This window comes from Oreochromis aureus, linkage group 13 (assembly GCF_013358895.1).
Source record: "Oreochromis aureus strain Israel breed Guangdong linkage group 13, ZZ_aureus, whole genome shotgun sequence".
Taxonomy (NCBI): Eukaryota; Metazoa; Chordata; class Actinopteri; order Cichliformes; family Cichlidae; genus Oreochromis; species Oreochromis aureus.
Genome location: NC_052954.1, coordinates 12,255,932 through 12,272,415, shown reverse-complemented (window position 1 = coordinate 12,272,415; position 16,484 = coordinate 12,255,932). Strand labels below are relative to the sequence as shown.

Below are 16,484 nucleotides of genomic sequence, written 5' to 3'. Positions count from 1 at the left end.
GAAGGCAGCCATGACACATTCTCTCCTCTGCCTTCTGTCTCTGTGTGGCTTAACTTTACTGAGCTATGAATTTCTCTCCTCGTCTCTCTCTACCCCGAGTGGAAGAATAGGCTAGACCGACTTCAGTTGCTGCTACATGGTTATTTTGACAGCGAGCGTGATCATGATTTTTAATTCCTCTCCCACTCTTCCTCCCTTTTCTCAGTTCTTTCAGTCTCCCACAGCCTTGCTGTGAAGCTATAAGTGTCCACACCCTGCTATTGCATTGTTTTGTGGCTTTGGATAACTTCTCATTGTATTGTTATCCTTCCCAAAGTATGTCATTTTGGTTCATATGTGTCAGTGGGTAGATGAACATGTTGTGGCGCGGTTGACTTCAATTTCCCATGCCTGTGACTAAGCATTTCAAATCTCCAGCTTGCCAGTATCACGCTCCTCCCTCGCTGCGGGTCTGTTTGGCAACGGGAAAATACCATCTCTCTCATCATCTGGATTATATGGAGCTCATTTGGCTTTGATTGCAAAACCATTAAGGCACAAATGTGTCGGTGACTGACCTGTGACCTTTCTCATCAACTGACAAGCCAAACTGGTCTCATCACTCTTCCTCTCAGGCTCTTTGGACCCTTGGGGTCTGGGTCAGGGTTTGGTAGTGTTTTTGCTGTCTTTCTGTCAGACTTGCATGATCCACTGCCACTTTACGAGGGAGAACGAGGCTGAGAAATGAGGCATTTCCGGGCTCAAGGGTTTATTCCTACAGCACAGTGGATTACATTACAAGTTAGAAAGGGGAGGTGTGACTCATCTTTTTAAGAAATATCTTGCTCTGAACGCTGACCAGACGATCTTAGAGACAAACCTGTGCAGACAGGATGCTTTTGGATGTGCCTTTAAATTAGATCACTTTTGTAAGACTAGCTCTATATGTGTTTTTAAAAAGTTGAAGCATGCACAGTAATCAGCCTTACATTGTGACACCCTCAGTAACTACTCTGTTGGATGTTAAATGAAATGCGTATCACATATCTAGTGGAGTGAAACTGTCAGACTCTGTGCTTCTTTGTTTTAGTTGAAAACAAAAGATGATATAAAACAGGGAAATGTAGTCTTTTCTTGTCTTACTTTTTTTAAAAATAGCTGTTTCTCCAGGCATACATTGAAATGCTATCATGCTAATAAATACCAAAAACAAGCTGGTGCACTCATGGTGAAAAACAGGCATATTGCTATTTGATATTGTGAACTAAAAGGCAGCTGTCAACTTATGATGAAGAGTGTCATCAGTACAGTAAAAACAACAAAAGACGACATGGCGTCTCACATTACTGGACAGTTTTAATACTGCTGTGTGTCATCATATGGCTATCACCCTGCGCTGTGGACGGGTTTCTGTGCTGCCCACGTCTCCCCCTGGGCAGCATGTTTGCTCCAGATCAGAGCTCACCATGTGCTGCAGGGACGGAGGGGAGGGGAGGGAAGGCGGGGGCTGACGAAGGACGACGACTTGAATGCTGGGGCCCTGCCGCAGGAGGTCGGTCAGCTCTTCGTGTGTTGAGTTGACCACCGACACACCGTTCACCTCCACCAATCTGATAGCGAAACGCACACATGCAAAGATAACGTGTTAGATCTTTATTTCAAGTTATGTATGGAGAAAAAATACATCTTTGCAGGTAAATGTAAGACCTCGGCTTATGTAAGACACAAAAAAATGCTCTTGAAGAAATCTCAAATCACAGAGCATTAAAATTGAAAAAGCTACACATTGACACAGCTCGTTAAAAGCCCTCTATTAGTTTTTCTTTATAGACACCCAGGTTAAACTTAGAGCAGCTCCTTGTATTTTTTCATTAGCTGTGTAAAGAGCATTGGCGCGAATGCTGCGATAAAGGAACACACACAGCGAGCCTGAAAGACTCTTTTCAGCTACCGTGATTCTGTCACACAGACTTCTTTTTCCCCTGCAGTATTGTTTTAAATGATGGGCAGTGTCTCTAAGCACAGTTCGTACTTGCTGTAATTCTATAATTTCTTAATTGCATGAAGTTCTTTTATCTGTTCCCTCTCACTCTCTTCTGCATCCAAGTATTACGTTATGTTGCTTGTTTTCTGATGGGTTGCCATCGCTACCACGCGCAGAGACAGAGTGAATGAAAGAATGGGTGAAATGAGTAAGATGCTGAGCTCCGCTCTCACTAACTAGCGTGCATTTATGAATACGTTTTTTGTTTTTGTTTGAGGCACCTGTCATCCACACAGAGCTGCGAGTTGTCCGCCTCGAGCACCACAAGTCCGCTGCCTTCCCCATAGCGACAGGAGAAGCTGTAATGGCCATCAGGGTTCTGGTTCTCCTGTACGACCAGCAGCATGGCCGGACGCTGCGGTGACACCAGCTGGCTCAGGCTACCAATTGGCGAAGTCTTCTTTCGAGCCTTTTCCTGAAAGCAGAAAAAGAGCGTATTCCTTAAAGCAAGCAATCAGAGACAGCTTAGAGACAGATGGTTGAGATTTGAAGGCATTTGCAGTGGAGTGATACAAATTTATTGCAAAATCTGCTGTGTCCCATGTCTCACTTACAGTAAATAGATACACAAACCCTGGGTAGTGAAGTCTCAGCCACAGCTGATTTTCGGGAAAGTTCGGAGTAGTTCAACATTTGGAGGGAATAATTCTGTTTTCTATGGTGAGAAGATCAATACCACTCAGTAATACTCATTTACAGACGGCCTCCGGCTTAATCAAAGATTTTTACAAAATAATGAGAGACCATTCTCAGTATAGGGTTCAGGTTTCCTCTTCTTCCTCTGTGTAGGTTGCCAGCTATACAAGGACTGACTTCCAAACCAGCTTCTGTGCCAGTGAAACATGAAACTAACTCAGTTACCATTTTCTTAAGATAAACTTGTAACTTCATTATTTTTGCTTCTTAGAAAACAAACTAAAAAGATTACAGATATCGTACGTGGAAATCTACAGGAGATAAAGGCCCAGGCTGCGTCAAAGCCAGGAGACCACCAAGATGTAATGATTAGCTTGGGAAGCGATCGCACCACAAGTAGCTTGCAGGGATCCGAAATAACTTGTGAGTCCGACCGCTGAATTCCAATGTTCACTTATCCAGCCTCTTGGCATGCTCCCCTCCCCCCCTGCATGGCGTGTGAATGCCTCGGAGCAATAGATGCCGTTTTTTCGGGGTCAGGGGTCAAAGCTAAGGCTTCTCTTTTCTTCAGACAAGTGGGCCAGACAGGATATATCCACGGAAACGCAGCCGAAGCCCCTCGAGGAACAGACTCTAATGCCCGCCGTTTTCCCTCTTGGCTTGCTCCGTTTTGGACGCACGCCAAGAACCCGAGGAATTTTCTCTTCATATTCTTCTTGTTTACCCACAAAAGCTGATCAAATCCCAGCCTACCTGAGCCAGACATGGAGCGCATCTCCTCCCCCATACACACCACCAGACACATGAGCAGACCGAAAGCAGGCAATTAAAACACAAACAGAAAGATCACAAAGGTCATTCAGGTGGGAATCACTCACACGTCTGCTCGGCGACATGAAATATTGCCGTATATTGCATGAATGCAACCGTTTAAAACATCATCTGTGAAAGAGTTTTGTTTCAAGCAGAGTGAGAAAAGATTCTCTGACAGGCTAAATAACATAGACGCTAAGTGGAAGGGATTATATTTCATTTGAAATGATGGGTGTTAGTAGATCTACATTCAGTCCTGTCATTGTGAATGCAGATGCCCTGGCTGTTCACAGAGCAGAGGTCTTATGGGAAAGAAAATGAGGGATAGAGAATTGGGAGACAGCGTGACCACACTGATAAACCGCAGCTTGCACGATGACTTTGTCTACATAAAAAGCGGAAACACACTATCCGTTTCCTAAACTCATGCATGTCATTGCGAAAAAATAGAAATAAAAGGTGGGAGATTCTTCTCAAAACGTGACCCACGCTCAAAGCGCGACTCAAGCCTGGGTGAAACACAATTCTCCCAACTTCCCCACTTTAATAATCTGTCTGAAGTTTTTGAGTTGTCCAAGCTAAACTGCTTATTTAAAGTCATTTCCTCCATTTGTTGTCGTTCCCCTCCTCCCTTCACTCCGCGCCTCTGTTTCTCTTTCGCCTTCCCCTTCGGCTGCTTTATTGATGCTCTCCAGTTGCAATAGATCCGGGAGATTAGACTGCCGATGATGAAATATTTCCTTATTGTCTGTAATGTGGGGCAGTCTACAAGACCAAACACAAGGCGGTCTGTTCCTTATTTGAACAGCAGCTCTATCAGTTCCCAGGCTGCTCCTCAGCTCTGACCTGTGTGTTAACTCTGATTAAGTCATATGATAAACATTAGCACTGCTGCTTTTCCCACAATCTCACAACCTAAAAAAGCGTTGCCTTGGGGTGGCAACGTGACACGGGGCACCTTTCAAAGCCGAAGCCGCGCGTGTCCTTTCATGGCACCTCGTTAGGGCTTCTCCAGCAGGATAAAAGGGCCACATTAAAAAAAAAAAAGTGGGCACCTCGGGGGATAGATGGAGATACTTTTACACACGCTGGCCCGTTTCGCCACCGCTCTCTCCAAGTGGCTTTTGTCACACACATTCCATTGTTGATATGGTCACAGGCTCTCGAATGTCAGCGCTAAACATCATTTCTCAGGAAAAAAAAAGTGCATGTTCGTACAATGGATTTCACTCTGCATTGTGTACTCATTCTCACAACGGGGATAAGTGTGCAGCTTAATGAAACAGAGCAGACACTGTGTGTCACTCAGAGGACCAAAGTTAAGAGTCTCAGATACTGGCCTTCCACTTCAAGAGGCCGAGACCACCCCTCCCAGTGTTGTCTAATTCAGTCACCAGTCGGATCAAGTGTGTGAACGTCACTTGTTCTGCAGATGAATTTATCCTCTAAGTCTGGCTTCGATTTTTAGGGCAAAGGTCAGGAACACGAGTTGCTCTGATATGGTTAGGGACAGCATGCGCAATGGCATGAAATTCCGAAAGCTCCAAATTTGACCTTTTTTTCTCCAGTAGCATTTTATTATCCCATACCACGCATGCCTTTCTCAATATTTAGAGTTGTTTTGGTGCAAACATCAGCTTCTCATTGTTTATTTTTAGCAGTCAAAACATTCTCTGACTCAGACCATACAGCTTTCCCACATATTGGTGTAGCTGCAGTTCACATGCTGTTGATTAAAGTCCTGCAGGCCTTCGCTGTGCCAGTTAAACTCTACAGCAGCACTAAAAATAAATCGATGAAAGGTTCGTTTTATCAGCAGTACCTTAACGTAGCTTTCTTGCAAAGCGCTGTGGAGCTGAGCCGCCTGTCGATTGAGATGCACGATGCAGATTTCCTCCTTAAACACGTGGCAATTCAGTTTCATCTTTTCCAAGAGATGAACCTCCAACTGCCTGAAAGGCAAAGGAACCACATTTCATGGAAGTTCAAGCTCACATACACAGAAGCAAATGTGGTTCAGGTATATTTTTTTTTAAACTAAGTAAATGTCATTTACTACAGTCTCAACAGATCATTAACTACTACAACAGGTGCTTGTATTTCTAAATTGTACTTTGTCTCTGGATACTTAAAAAAGCTTCTTTTTTTTAAGTATTTGTATTGTTAAATAAGTTGCTAATTAAAGGTGATGGTCCACCTACTTCTTCTTGTTAGCTGTGAAGTCGGTAATGTTGTCTCTGAGGGTCTGCAGGTTCTGCCTCTTGTCATGCAGTCGGCTGTTAACCAGCTCCAGTCTCTGCTTCAGCTCAGCAGAGCCGAGTGCATCAACATTCGCGTCTCCATCCATGCTCTTCAACTCTGAGCAAAAAGCTACCAGGCCATGATGGAGCTCTTGGACCTTTTGGGGACGTAAAGATCAACCAGATCAAGATGTTTAATATTAATTGAGTACAATAATTTTAGTGTTGCAAACTGATAAACACAGATATGGACCTGACGGATGACATTTTGTAGCGAGTCCACTTGTTGGTTTAGTTCCCTGATCCGCTCTTCTTTAGCCAGCTGTTTGCCTCGGGTATCATTGTTAATGTTATGATTTTCGTTGGCGCTGTTCTCCTCTGGACTGTCTCGGGATGCAGAAGCAGTTGGTTTGTCCTACAATTTAAAAAAAAAAAATCATACAGAAACCTTCGTTTTGGTGTGTTTGAGTTTTATGCTGGACTGTTTATTATGATTGTTTTTAATCTACCCTTTTAACCAAGTGCAGTTCCAGCTGACTGCTCACTGCTGCTGAGGATGATGATGATGGTGATGATGGAAGTAGAGTCCCAATCTGTTGATCTGGTGAGAGCTCCTCGGGCGAACCTTCAAATTAAATCACATATTTAACACGTTTACTGCGTAAACAGTATGGCTTAGAGTTTTTGAATAACGCTCGGTGAACCTTGCTTGTCTTTTAGTGTGAAGAGACTCTTGTCTTCTGTCATTCCCAGCATTTTGATGCACGAGTCCATAATCTTTCCCACTGTTGTTTCCTTCGGGGTTCTGAGATGAACTATTCGCTCTGACGCTGAAACACAAAAGTAAATCACAGGTAAAGATGACTCCTGCTTCATCCTCAGTGTCTGTTGCCTATGGAAACATAATTGAATATTTAACATTCACATCCATTCATTGCAAATAGTGCAGACACTGAAGATCTTAGCAAACTGAGCTTCAGTACTGACCGTTGATAGTAATCTCTATTAGCTGAGCACTCCTCTGCACTGCGTTGTTTTGGCTATTGTTTCTGTAGCAGATTTAGATTAATAGGTTAAAAGGACAGATTGTTTTTGTGTTTGTTTTGCGGCTTTTTTTAATTTCTGGAATTCACATTACATGAGTGGCTTCACCTTAGCTTGAAGGAACGACGATTTGTACTCAAACAGCTCACATGAGGAGAAGACTTGGACTTAGTCATTGACACCAGCGTTGCAGTGAATGTCTCCACATCACCAGGCCCCAATGATTCTGTTTAAAAAGCAAAACATCAAGAAATTACATTGTTACATTGTTCATTTCATGAATTATTATTTGACATAGTTTGACATAGTAACTATACCGAGCAACGAGTCGATTCTCTGAGTCACCGTGCTGGGAGGGTGAAGCTCATTATAAATGGCCGACAGTAACTTCTCCCTGTCCTCCAGTGTGTTAATGTGGAGGGTGTCCAGAGTATTCACATCTACAGACGCCATGTCTGCACCACACAGATTTGCATCTGCAAGAAGCATTTATTCATGTATCAGCTGATTTTAACAGCCATCAATAAACTGTAAACGGCAACAATCAAGACCTGAAAATCAAGTATTGTTAAGACATGTAATATTCAAAATGCAATCAAAACACATGCATCATACTTTAGAGTGCAGATACTAAGGATAGTAGGCTGTTTGATTTAATCGACAGGACTTTCTTGAAGACGTTTCTCTTTTTATGCATTAAACACTGAAATGTTTCAGTTTTAAGGAGGTTCAATACTCTTATATCCTCATCTATTTTTTTCATCTCAATTTAATAGCATTCATTAATTACAGTTTATTCCATCTACACTAAAAATAAACCAATCTGCATTGTCAGTAGACGGTGTTTTACCTTTGATGAAAGGGATACACTTTTGTAGTCCAATACTGGTAAACCACTGGCACACCTCTTCAGTGTTCAGCTCCCTGAAAGATTTGGCCACTTGCCTCTCTACATCCTGGGGAGAAGGAGAGGCTAGACAGCTGCTAACTTGTACCTGATTATACAAAGGCGTGGAGCAAGTAGTGTGTGAAAACACACCACACTAAGTATATACACTCAAAAAAATGACTCTTTGCCCTCATAAACAGGAAGCAGTAATTTTATGTAAAATGCAACTGAAGTATATCAAAGCAAAAGTTCATTTATTCAAATGGTTAAATATTAAGAAAAAAACACGCTTGATTACATTACATTTAACGATTTACACTGTACTTATGTAACACTTGTGTACTTGTGTAATCAAATTACTTAAAGTCCGCATTTTGGACATTCATATTGTTTGAGTGTATAGCATTACACCATACACACAAGCATCTATAGACCATTGTTTATGAGTTTTGGCATACAGCTGTGTACTAAAAACGGTGTATATCTCTGTGTATTTTAACTAGAATGGTAAATTATCCAAAATGAAATCATATTTTTTGTATTGTTACATATTAAATCTCCCTGGTATAAGTCTTGCACAAATCTGCTTTCTTGCAAGTTGCATAAATGTTGTAATATTTTTCACGCACTTCTCTTTAGCAGCTCCTTGTTGTAGGAGTTTTATTATTTTACCTTCTTCTTTGGAAAAAATGTTTTTCCCCAAAAATGTTGACTGTTGGGGTGTGTACATGGGTGTGTACTGAAAGCATAACTTTTCTTCGGCTTTATTTTGATTTTATCTGACTAGAGCGTGCGCTGCCCACACATATTAGGCTTCTTGCTATGCTGCAAGTTCACATAAACAACCATCACTGTGTGAAATAATTTTGCAAGGATGGCTGCATCATCTTCTGTTATTGGTAGTATGACTCCTCTGATATCATCTAACTGCTGCTGCAGCTGTGTTTTGGCTCATTCATTTTCGCTTCAGTCAGTTCTTTGCAATGAGGAGCCATAATGCATCAGGCACAGCTCAGGCCAAAACTTAACACTCTGCAATACTTTTACGTTCTTTTGTAATCTTGTTCGTGCAGTTATCACTTTTGCTGAATTGCAGTCGTACCAATCTAATCTGTTTGTTTTTGTTGTTGTTGTTTTTTTGTTTGCACAGATCAGATCACTTTATTTTAACTTCATAAAATGATCTGATTACTCTGTGATCCAATTTCCAATCCTGTTTGAGTAGTTGTTCTGTACTGTTTTGGGGATTTTGGGGGATCTTTTTTCAGTCCAAACAGTAGTAGCGGTTGGAAAATCCTGAGAGCAGGAAATGACGCACAAAGACGATTGTGACTCAAACATCTGGATGCAAAAAAAACCCCAACAACAAGTCAGTAGGTGGTAAAACATCAAGACATAACAATGAAATTCCAGACGTGTATTCATCTGAATCACAGCTTTAATGGAAATTAGTATGACTGCGTTGGATATAAGTGTTTGGACATATTACACCAAAAAAACATATTTGTGTGTTTAAGTGTAAACTTTTTTTTTGTCAAAGACAATGAAATGTTTAGTTAAGTGGGGACCCTAAACACAGGTTTTTGTGTAATTGTTCCCTTAGTCAGATTTTTTGTCTTTTTTTTTTGTTTTGTTTATGGCATTCCTGGAAGAAAAACCTACAATGTCCCCTTCAAGGGAAGCTTTACAGATTAAATATACGAAGTCTGCCTCATCTGTGGGATTTCACCATTATGTTGCATGACACAGCAAAAACAACATGTTAAACCATGCAAATAATCCATAGCATCAGCACTTTTATGGCGCTCCAGCGTGAGATCTAGCTGCTTAAGATACATGTTGCACAACTGCTTAAATGTCTGTTAATGCCTGGAGATAGCAAGTACAGGACATGAGCGATTGGCCTTGAAAAAAAATTGTACTTTCTTGTGTTTCAGCTAACACGTAGATTGCTAAGGATACAAGCAATCTTGCTTGGCAAATCCTGGACACAAAGACTAAAATCCTGAGACTATTTGTTGAGTCATTGCTTTGACAGATCAAGGGAGCTGGGAAATATAAACAGAGTATATTCTATAATTGCAGCAGCTCTGGGCTGTGTGCTGATGCCACCCTGAAGGCTCGGCTTTGATGATTTACAGTACCTTCTCGGAAAAGTTTCCATTCTGATCCTTAGAATGAGGCATATAGGATGCTGCGCAAAATGCACAAAGAAAAACAGATGAGCTTCTTGTAAGGTTGTGTTTCTAATTAGTTGGAATAGTAGTATTATGTAGTAACAAAGCTTGCTCGGCCATATTATATTACCAGAATCACCGACAGTTATTCGTCGCTGTCTTGGCGGCCCCTCCTCTTCATGGTGTCGATCTGTGGTCTGAGTAAAACCGTGGAAAGTGGCACTCCTAGTCAGCCTGTCCTCGAGACTGCACGAACGAGTTATCGGCCTCTGTCAAGGAAAAAGCAGATTCTCTTTACAGTTGGTCTATAATTTTGACTTTATACACAGCATCTCTTGAGCAAAGGTCAGATATCTTAAAGTAGATGCTCTGTATATTACCTGGGTCTTGTTTAGCAAAGATGGAGACTACAGACTACAGAGTATTAAGAAATCATGAAAAAAAACAAACATTTGGTTGATAGCATTACCCTTTGGTGAGCAAATGTAGCCATCATGGTGGTGTGAGGAAGCGGGCAAAGTTCACGCTTGAGAATATCGGAGAAACTTAAGTCTCTGTTGGTCAGGTCATCTGCAAAGACAAAGTCAGTCAATAAATGCATAATTCATTATTAGAGCTGTGTTTTTAAAAAAAGAAGAGGAAGAAGCGATTCAATCAAGTCCTTTTTCTTCCTTTTAAGCTAGTGTGTCCTTTTTCTGGCGCCCAGGTCACCAGGTTTATTTGCAGTGCTGATACTGGACGCAGCTAGATGGAGTTGCTGGGCAACACAGTAAAGTCTGTCTGGTTGATGACATGTTTCTCTGACAGCCCACGTTCTTTCCCACAGAAAGCGCATATTCTTCTATTTTCCAAATGTCACTTGGTCAGCGAGCAGATATGTTTATTATCTGCTATCATAACAAGCAAGATGAATGAGGCTGAGAATATGACATCAAAGCCTGGCTTTTTCAGGCAACACAAGGCAGTGATGTGATTGTGACTACTCTGACTTAACTATATGTTTTGAGACTAAAGTGTCAGGACCCCTCTGGGAACTCAAAAACAGTAGTCTGTTCAAATAGATTACAACAACACAAAAATCTTTAACGCGTGTTTTTCATTTCAGGGGCCTGTCTCTGAAAGGCTGGTTTGACATGGATTAGGGTTCAGATGGAGTCAGAATCAGATAAGACAGCGTAATTGGTTTATGCGTGTCAGCAGTGGAATCTTGTCTGGGTCCTGGAGAGACAGGGGAGTGCATAGAGGGGGGCAGCGAGCTGGCACTCTCTTCATCACCTGGCTGCTCTTGAGTCACTCTGGGAAGGATCAAAAGTCTAGTCTGTTGCAAAGCAGATTCAGAACACTCAGTACAAAACACAACCGCCTTGACTTAAACAGCCACCTAAGGAAAGTGATGAATCTTGGCTTAATGCGAAGACATGTAGGAGCACCTTCTTTAGCCGACCTCAGACATGACAGTGTGTCTTTGAAGTGCTGAGAAAATCGCTTCCAGTCTGACTCCATGACTTCTTTTCACCATAAATGGCAGGATGGGCACAAGATGGAGATGTGTCTGAGAATGGTAATGGAGGATAGCTGTACCCCTCCTCCTGGCACAGCCAAAAACAATGCCAACCAAAACAAAGGACAGGGAATTTGGGGCAGGCTGAGGGACCCGGCCTGATGTTGCCTTAAAAGGGTGAAAACTCCAATAATGGAACGATGAACGTCATTCCTAGTCTGAGTCGGCTCCGTCGGGACACGTCAAAACACAAATAAGATGTCTTACCCTTGACTGGTTGGCACAGACAAACACATTGCATCCTTGCACCCACACCTGCAGACACACTAAGCGCTCCAAGTTTGTGCGTGACAGAGTTTGGCAACTGTTTAAACACACACAAAGGGTCAGTGACAAAGCAAAGCTTGAGATTCAGAACTTTTCAGCACATTTATGTAATGGATAGGCAAAAGCGATGCTTATCGTTTCCAGTGTTATTGTCCAGCTCTGGTTTGAAAAGAGAGTCATCTCTTTGAGAGAGGGAGGAGAGCATGCTGAGTCACAGGAACCCAAAACCTGGGAACGGCCTGACCAGTTACACACTGGGAATACACACACAATGGCCAAAAAGAGATTCCAACAAAGGGGAACTTCTGCAACTCCCCAAGGAGGCTTTCGAGGTACTGTAACCGTGTCAAATAATGCCTGCAATTTTAATGTGAACAGGGAGCTAACATCAAAACCATGAGGCAGCACAGGAGCTTTAATGGTTGGATGAAGTGAATCATCATCTGGTGTCATTTACCTCTCACCTAAGTTTTTTTTTTTTTTCTAAAGCTTACAAAACAGGTTTAAACACAACCACTTGCAAGTTCATGTCATCAAAACTCACCCAAGTTGAGCTCAGTAAATGGTAACAGATTTATTCCAGTGTTGAAGCTCCCTGTGATAGAGAAGGAAACAACAACTTAAATCTGCTTGAAATAAAACACGATAAAGGAAACACATACTTTTCTTTTGTTCTTTCTGTCTCTTTTGCCTCATTGCCAACTTTATATTTAGCTGTGCTCTATTTAGCCGTGTCAGCTCGTTACGTTGCAGGATGGAGCGGATGCAGAGCACGAGGCAGCTGATGCAACTCTGACATCTATTATTTGCATCTGTGCCTTTCCTTCTGTGATACATCAAATGTGTTTCATGAGATTAGTCTGCAGTGCATTGAAAGTCTTACCTGGACAGAGTTTAATCCAAAAACACAAGATTTTTTGACTTTGGAGTTTGGAGTATGCAACATGGAAACAGGACAGCTTTGGAGTTTTTGAAGGGACACTATTCAACGCTAAGCTAGGTGGTCTCAGTGTTTTGGCCAGGCTGGGCTGTGCTACCTCACCACTGAAAACTAATAAAAAAATACTTTGATATTAATCTTCTCATCCAACTAGCTCCTGGCAGAAAAGGACTAACTGTAGTGTACATTTAAATAAAACTGTTAGACTCACTTTTCTCCTGGAGCTCAGGGAGAGGAGCCACCTGGAAGGTGCTTCGGAAGAGCTCACCCTTAGTTTTCTCTTTATTTTTAATTGGCACAGCCTCTCTTTGTTCTCCAAGCTCATCCCTAAGGCCCCTCTCAGGTTCGACTTCACTATTGGCCGTACTCTCAGCCAGTACACACACTTTTTTTGGCTGCTCAGTCTCCACACTCTTTGTTTTATCCTCGTAAGTGTCCTGGTCACAAGCAGCAGCGCTTCCATCAATGCCAGATGTGTGTGTCACACTTTCCTCTGAATTCATTTCAAAGAATTTATCAATCTCTGCAAAGTCAGAGGGCGTAGGTGGAATCAGATTGATGACAGGTGGTGTCAAAAGGTTTTCAGGATCCAACTTGCTTCCAGACAACACAGCCACTTCATCCTCTTGCTCATCATCTTCTCCATGGCTAGAAGTGACTGCTGCTTCAGCCTGGGGCTGTACAGGGAGTGAAGACAGAGGCTTCAGTCTTTTCTTTTTCAGAGCTCTTGAGCAGGCATACACAGAACTCGCTGAGCGAGACATGCTGTTCCTCGGGGTCAGAGAGTCCTCATCAAACAGGCTGAAGTTAGTGTTAACTATTCCCAGATCCTCCACTGTAATCTGGATAGTCTCCTTCTCACCTGATCCCCGTTGATCCGAGTGTGCATGCAGAGGGGCCCCATTAATCTTTTTCTCCTGCTCCCTCAGAGGATCCTTTTCACCACGCAAACACGAGCAACAGAACAGCCTGCGTGAAAAACACTGAGGGCTCCATGGGCACCTCCGAGGTCGTTGTTTTACTGCATTCGCTTTTGCCATGCCTGTCACTGGCTGCTGATTATACTACTAAACACACTTATTTCACAATAACCAGCTCAGCTTCTGTGGACTGAAATAAGACAAGAAACCGTCCCGTCCTTTGGTATAAAATGCTGCTGTGTGATAAAAGCCACAGCGCCTGCACTCAGCACAAACACTCAGCTACAACATATGTTGCTTAGCCACCAATTCATGCTCCTCAGCTTAGGTGAACACTTGAAATGAATGCTTGCCTTAATCAGCACGCTTTGATATGATAAGCAGTTCAGATACACTGTTGCTTCAGAGGACCTCGGTATTACAGCGGTGCTCGTCACAGCCTCGTAACCTCCAGTGGTGCCTGGCACCATGATCTTGATACTTGATACATCAGATCGGATCTTGGGACAGTTTGTCATGTTCAGAGCAGTATATAGGGGTGTTAGTGAACCATATCAAAGTAATATCCACATTGGCCATGACCCAAGGTGATGAGATGATAACTGTTTTTAATGGTTTAGTATATCTTTAAATATGTTGTAAAAACACATTTATTTATATGTGTGTACATATACGTATATATATATATATATATATATATATGGGTGTGTGTCTAGGGCAGATGGTCATATTAATATGAGGCAGTGTTCGGTTTCTCTGGAGGTCATCAGTTAGCGTGTTTGGACACAGGTGAGAATATGGGCTTGCGGATGCTTGGCTCATACAACCCGTATGGCATCGGATGACATTTCCTTCATTCCACAGGCCCAGTCCTGTTCTCTGCTACTTGATAAATCATCCAGCATCAGCTTAAAACCATTTTACCACACCACCCACATCGAAGGCTTGCATGAAAAGATGATATGCATGCTTTTTTTCTCACGCCCATACAGTGACGGTAGAGTGATGGGAATAATTACTCCTCCCTGAGTACCCACCTCTCACCTTTCCTGGAGCGAAAGGAAGCCACTGCTGTTTGTGTCTTTGACGCTGTTTCTGGTTGCGTCTTATCTTTCAAGTTTCAAGGTGTTTATTCACCTACAATTAATAAAATCCTAGTTTAATATTCTTCTTTTATATGTAATAAAATGAATTGTATCGACCATATTATAATAACAAGTTCAACTCAGTAAAGCTCCAATAAAACTGGATTTTTGCCTTTGGTAAAATTCCAGAAATTATTTTTTTGAACATAAATAACAGAAGTTTGAGATGATTTCAGTGTGAAGCCAGTTGACTATTGACAGGGTTAGCGCAAGGTTGAAGACTCTTTGTTGCTTTCTGGTGCTTTTATATTGCATCACTCATGGTAGTTTCTACTGGAAGCAAAGGTGATCTAAAATAAGCAGCCTGACTTTTGCTTTTAGCTGCAGATGAGAACGTATGTGCTTAATTTTCCTCAGATATGAACATGACAGCAAAGCTACAAAGCACCGAACCAAGCTGAGAGCTACTGGCTCTATAGACATCAGACAAAATGACATACTTTCCACTGTTTTGGGGGTTAAAGATTTACGAGAAAATAATCTAAAATTAATATAAAATGGCACGAGTTGGTGTGCATCATCAGAAAAATGCAGTGCTTTTATGAGGGGAGCTAGAAAGTAGGGTCTCTGACATAATCACTATCAATACTTCAAGCCCAACAAAGGGGGGCAGTGGAGAGCAGATGCACAACGCTGACAGGACAGAAAACAGAGCCCACCACTTCTTAAAAAGGACCTCCACTGGCATTCACAAGTCTGGATAAAGTTAAACCACACAAGTGCTTTTCATTCGCGGCCTAGTGCGGCTGGCTTTCATGATATCTTGATCTGGTATTTGCAAGAATATCAAGTTTTGTCATAATCCTTTTTACATGTTGTTTGAATATACCTAAGCAGTAGGGGAACGAAAAGATATATGTAGGATTAATGTTCCGTCTCCTTTATATGGGTTGTGTTTGAAATTAGCTGAAAATCTGCGACCTTACTGGCAGATTTATGAAAAATGAGTTCCTTATGATGAATGCTGAGAGACAGTGCAAGTGACAGAGCAGACAAAGATGAATGCTTTACAGCTGCTACAGCCTGGGGCAAAAAAGTGGGAGAGATGACTGAGACAAATATGGAAACCCACCAGTCTGCACTCCCTGAGTGATGATATAAATTCCGAGCTACTCTAATTATTTGTCTTTAACTTTGCCTCTTGGGTTTGTTTGACGTTTTCCTTACATTCATAAAGTTACATCACTTAGTCCTCATCGCTCTCTGTGAGTTAGCCTACATGTCCAGACATAGGTCTGTGAGCATCTGAGCATGCTCTGAGTGTTTTTTACTGGCCTCGCAACCAGAGAGTGGTAAACTCTGGGCACCCCCGAGACAACCGTGAAGCCAACATCAACACCAGCCCGCAGCACTGGGAGGCCGCCTCTCTAAAACACCCTCACCTCTTGCTCGGCTGCATTTCTGTGAAACATGTTGAACATTTCCTGTGACAGTCATGTTTCCATACACATAGGCTCTGCGTCCATAGTGTGAACATGACCCTGTTTGGTCATACAGAGCACTCACACGCACAAAAAAAGGAAAGTGAAAGAGTATTTTTCGTGACTCTTTTTCACAGAAAAGGAGAACGGTCCAACCGGTCCGTAATTGCATTTACTAAACAAGACGGCAGTGTGAGTCACTTTCCAGGGGCAAGGAATGTCACATCTTCCTGTAAAATCAGGACGAACGGAGTGAGTTATTCCATCAGAATAACATCCACTGAGCCGTCTTTATATTGTGAAGGATGCTGAGTGGCCACACAGGGGCCAAACAATGTGGCGGCATTCGGCAACCATCGATGTTGGGGGAGGTCTACAAAAATAATCCTATTCATTCGAGGATGTTGA

At 42.2% G+C, this 16,484-nt stretch overlaps 1 protein-coding gene across 1 annotated transcript; it reads right to left on the bottom strand.

The window, feature by feature from the left end:
- Window positions 1-740: 740 nt before the first annotated feature.
- LOC116318525 lies at window positions 741-14,028 on the bottom strand. Its single transcript, XM_039622092.1, has 17 exons — window positions 13,933-14,028; window positions 12,802-13,525; window positions 12,195-12,245; window positions 10,292-10,392; window positions 9,953-10,091; window positions 9,790-9,839; window positions 7,607-7,712; window positions 7,074-7,232; window positions 6,865-6,982; window positions 6,700-6,761; window positions 6,417-6,542; window positions 6,222-6,337; window positions 5,966-6,127; window positions 5,674-5,870; window positions 5,295-5,424; window positions 2,245-2,438; window positions 741-1,589 (listed from the first exon to the last, which is right to left on the bottom strand). Exons 1-17 carry the CDS (start codon window positions 14,026-14,028, stop codon window positions 1,355-1,357), a joined length of 2,766 nt encoding a protein of 921 aa, XP_039478026.1. The 3' UTR covers window positions 741-1,354.
- Between the last annotated feature and the right edge of the window lie 2,456 nt (window positions 14,029-16,484).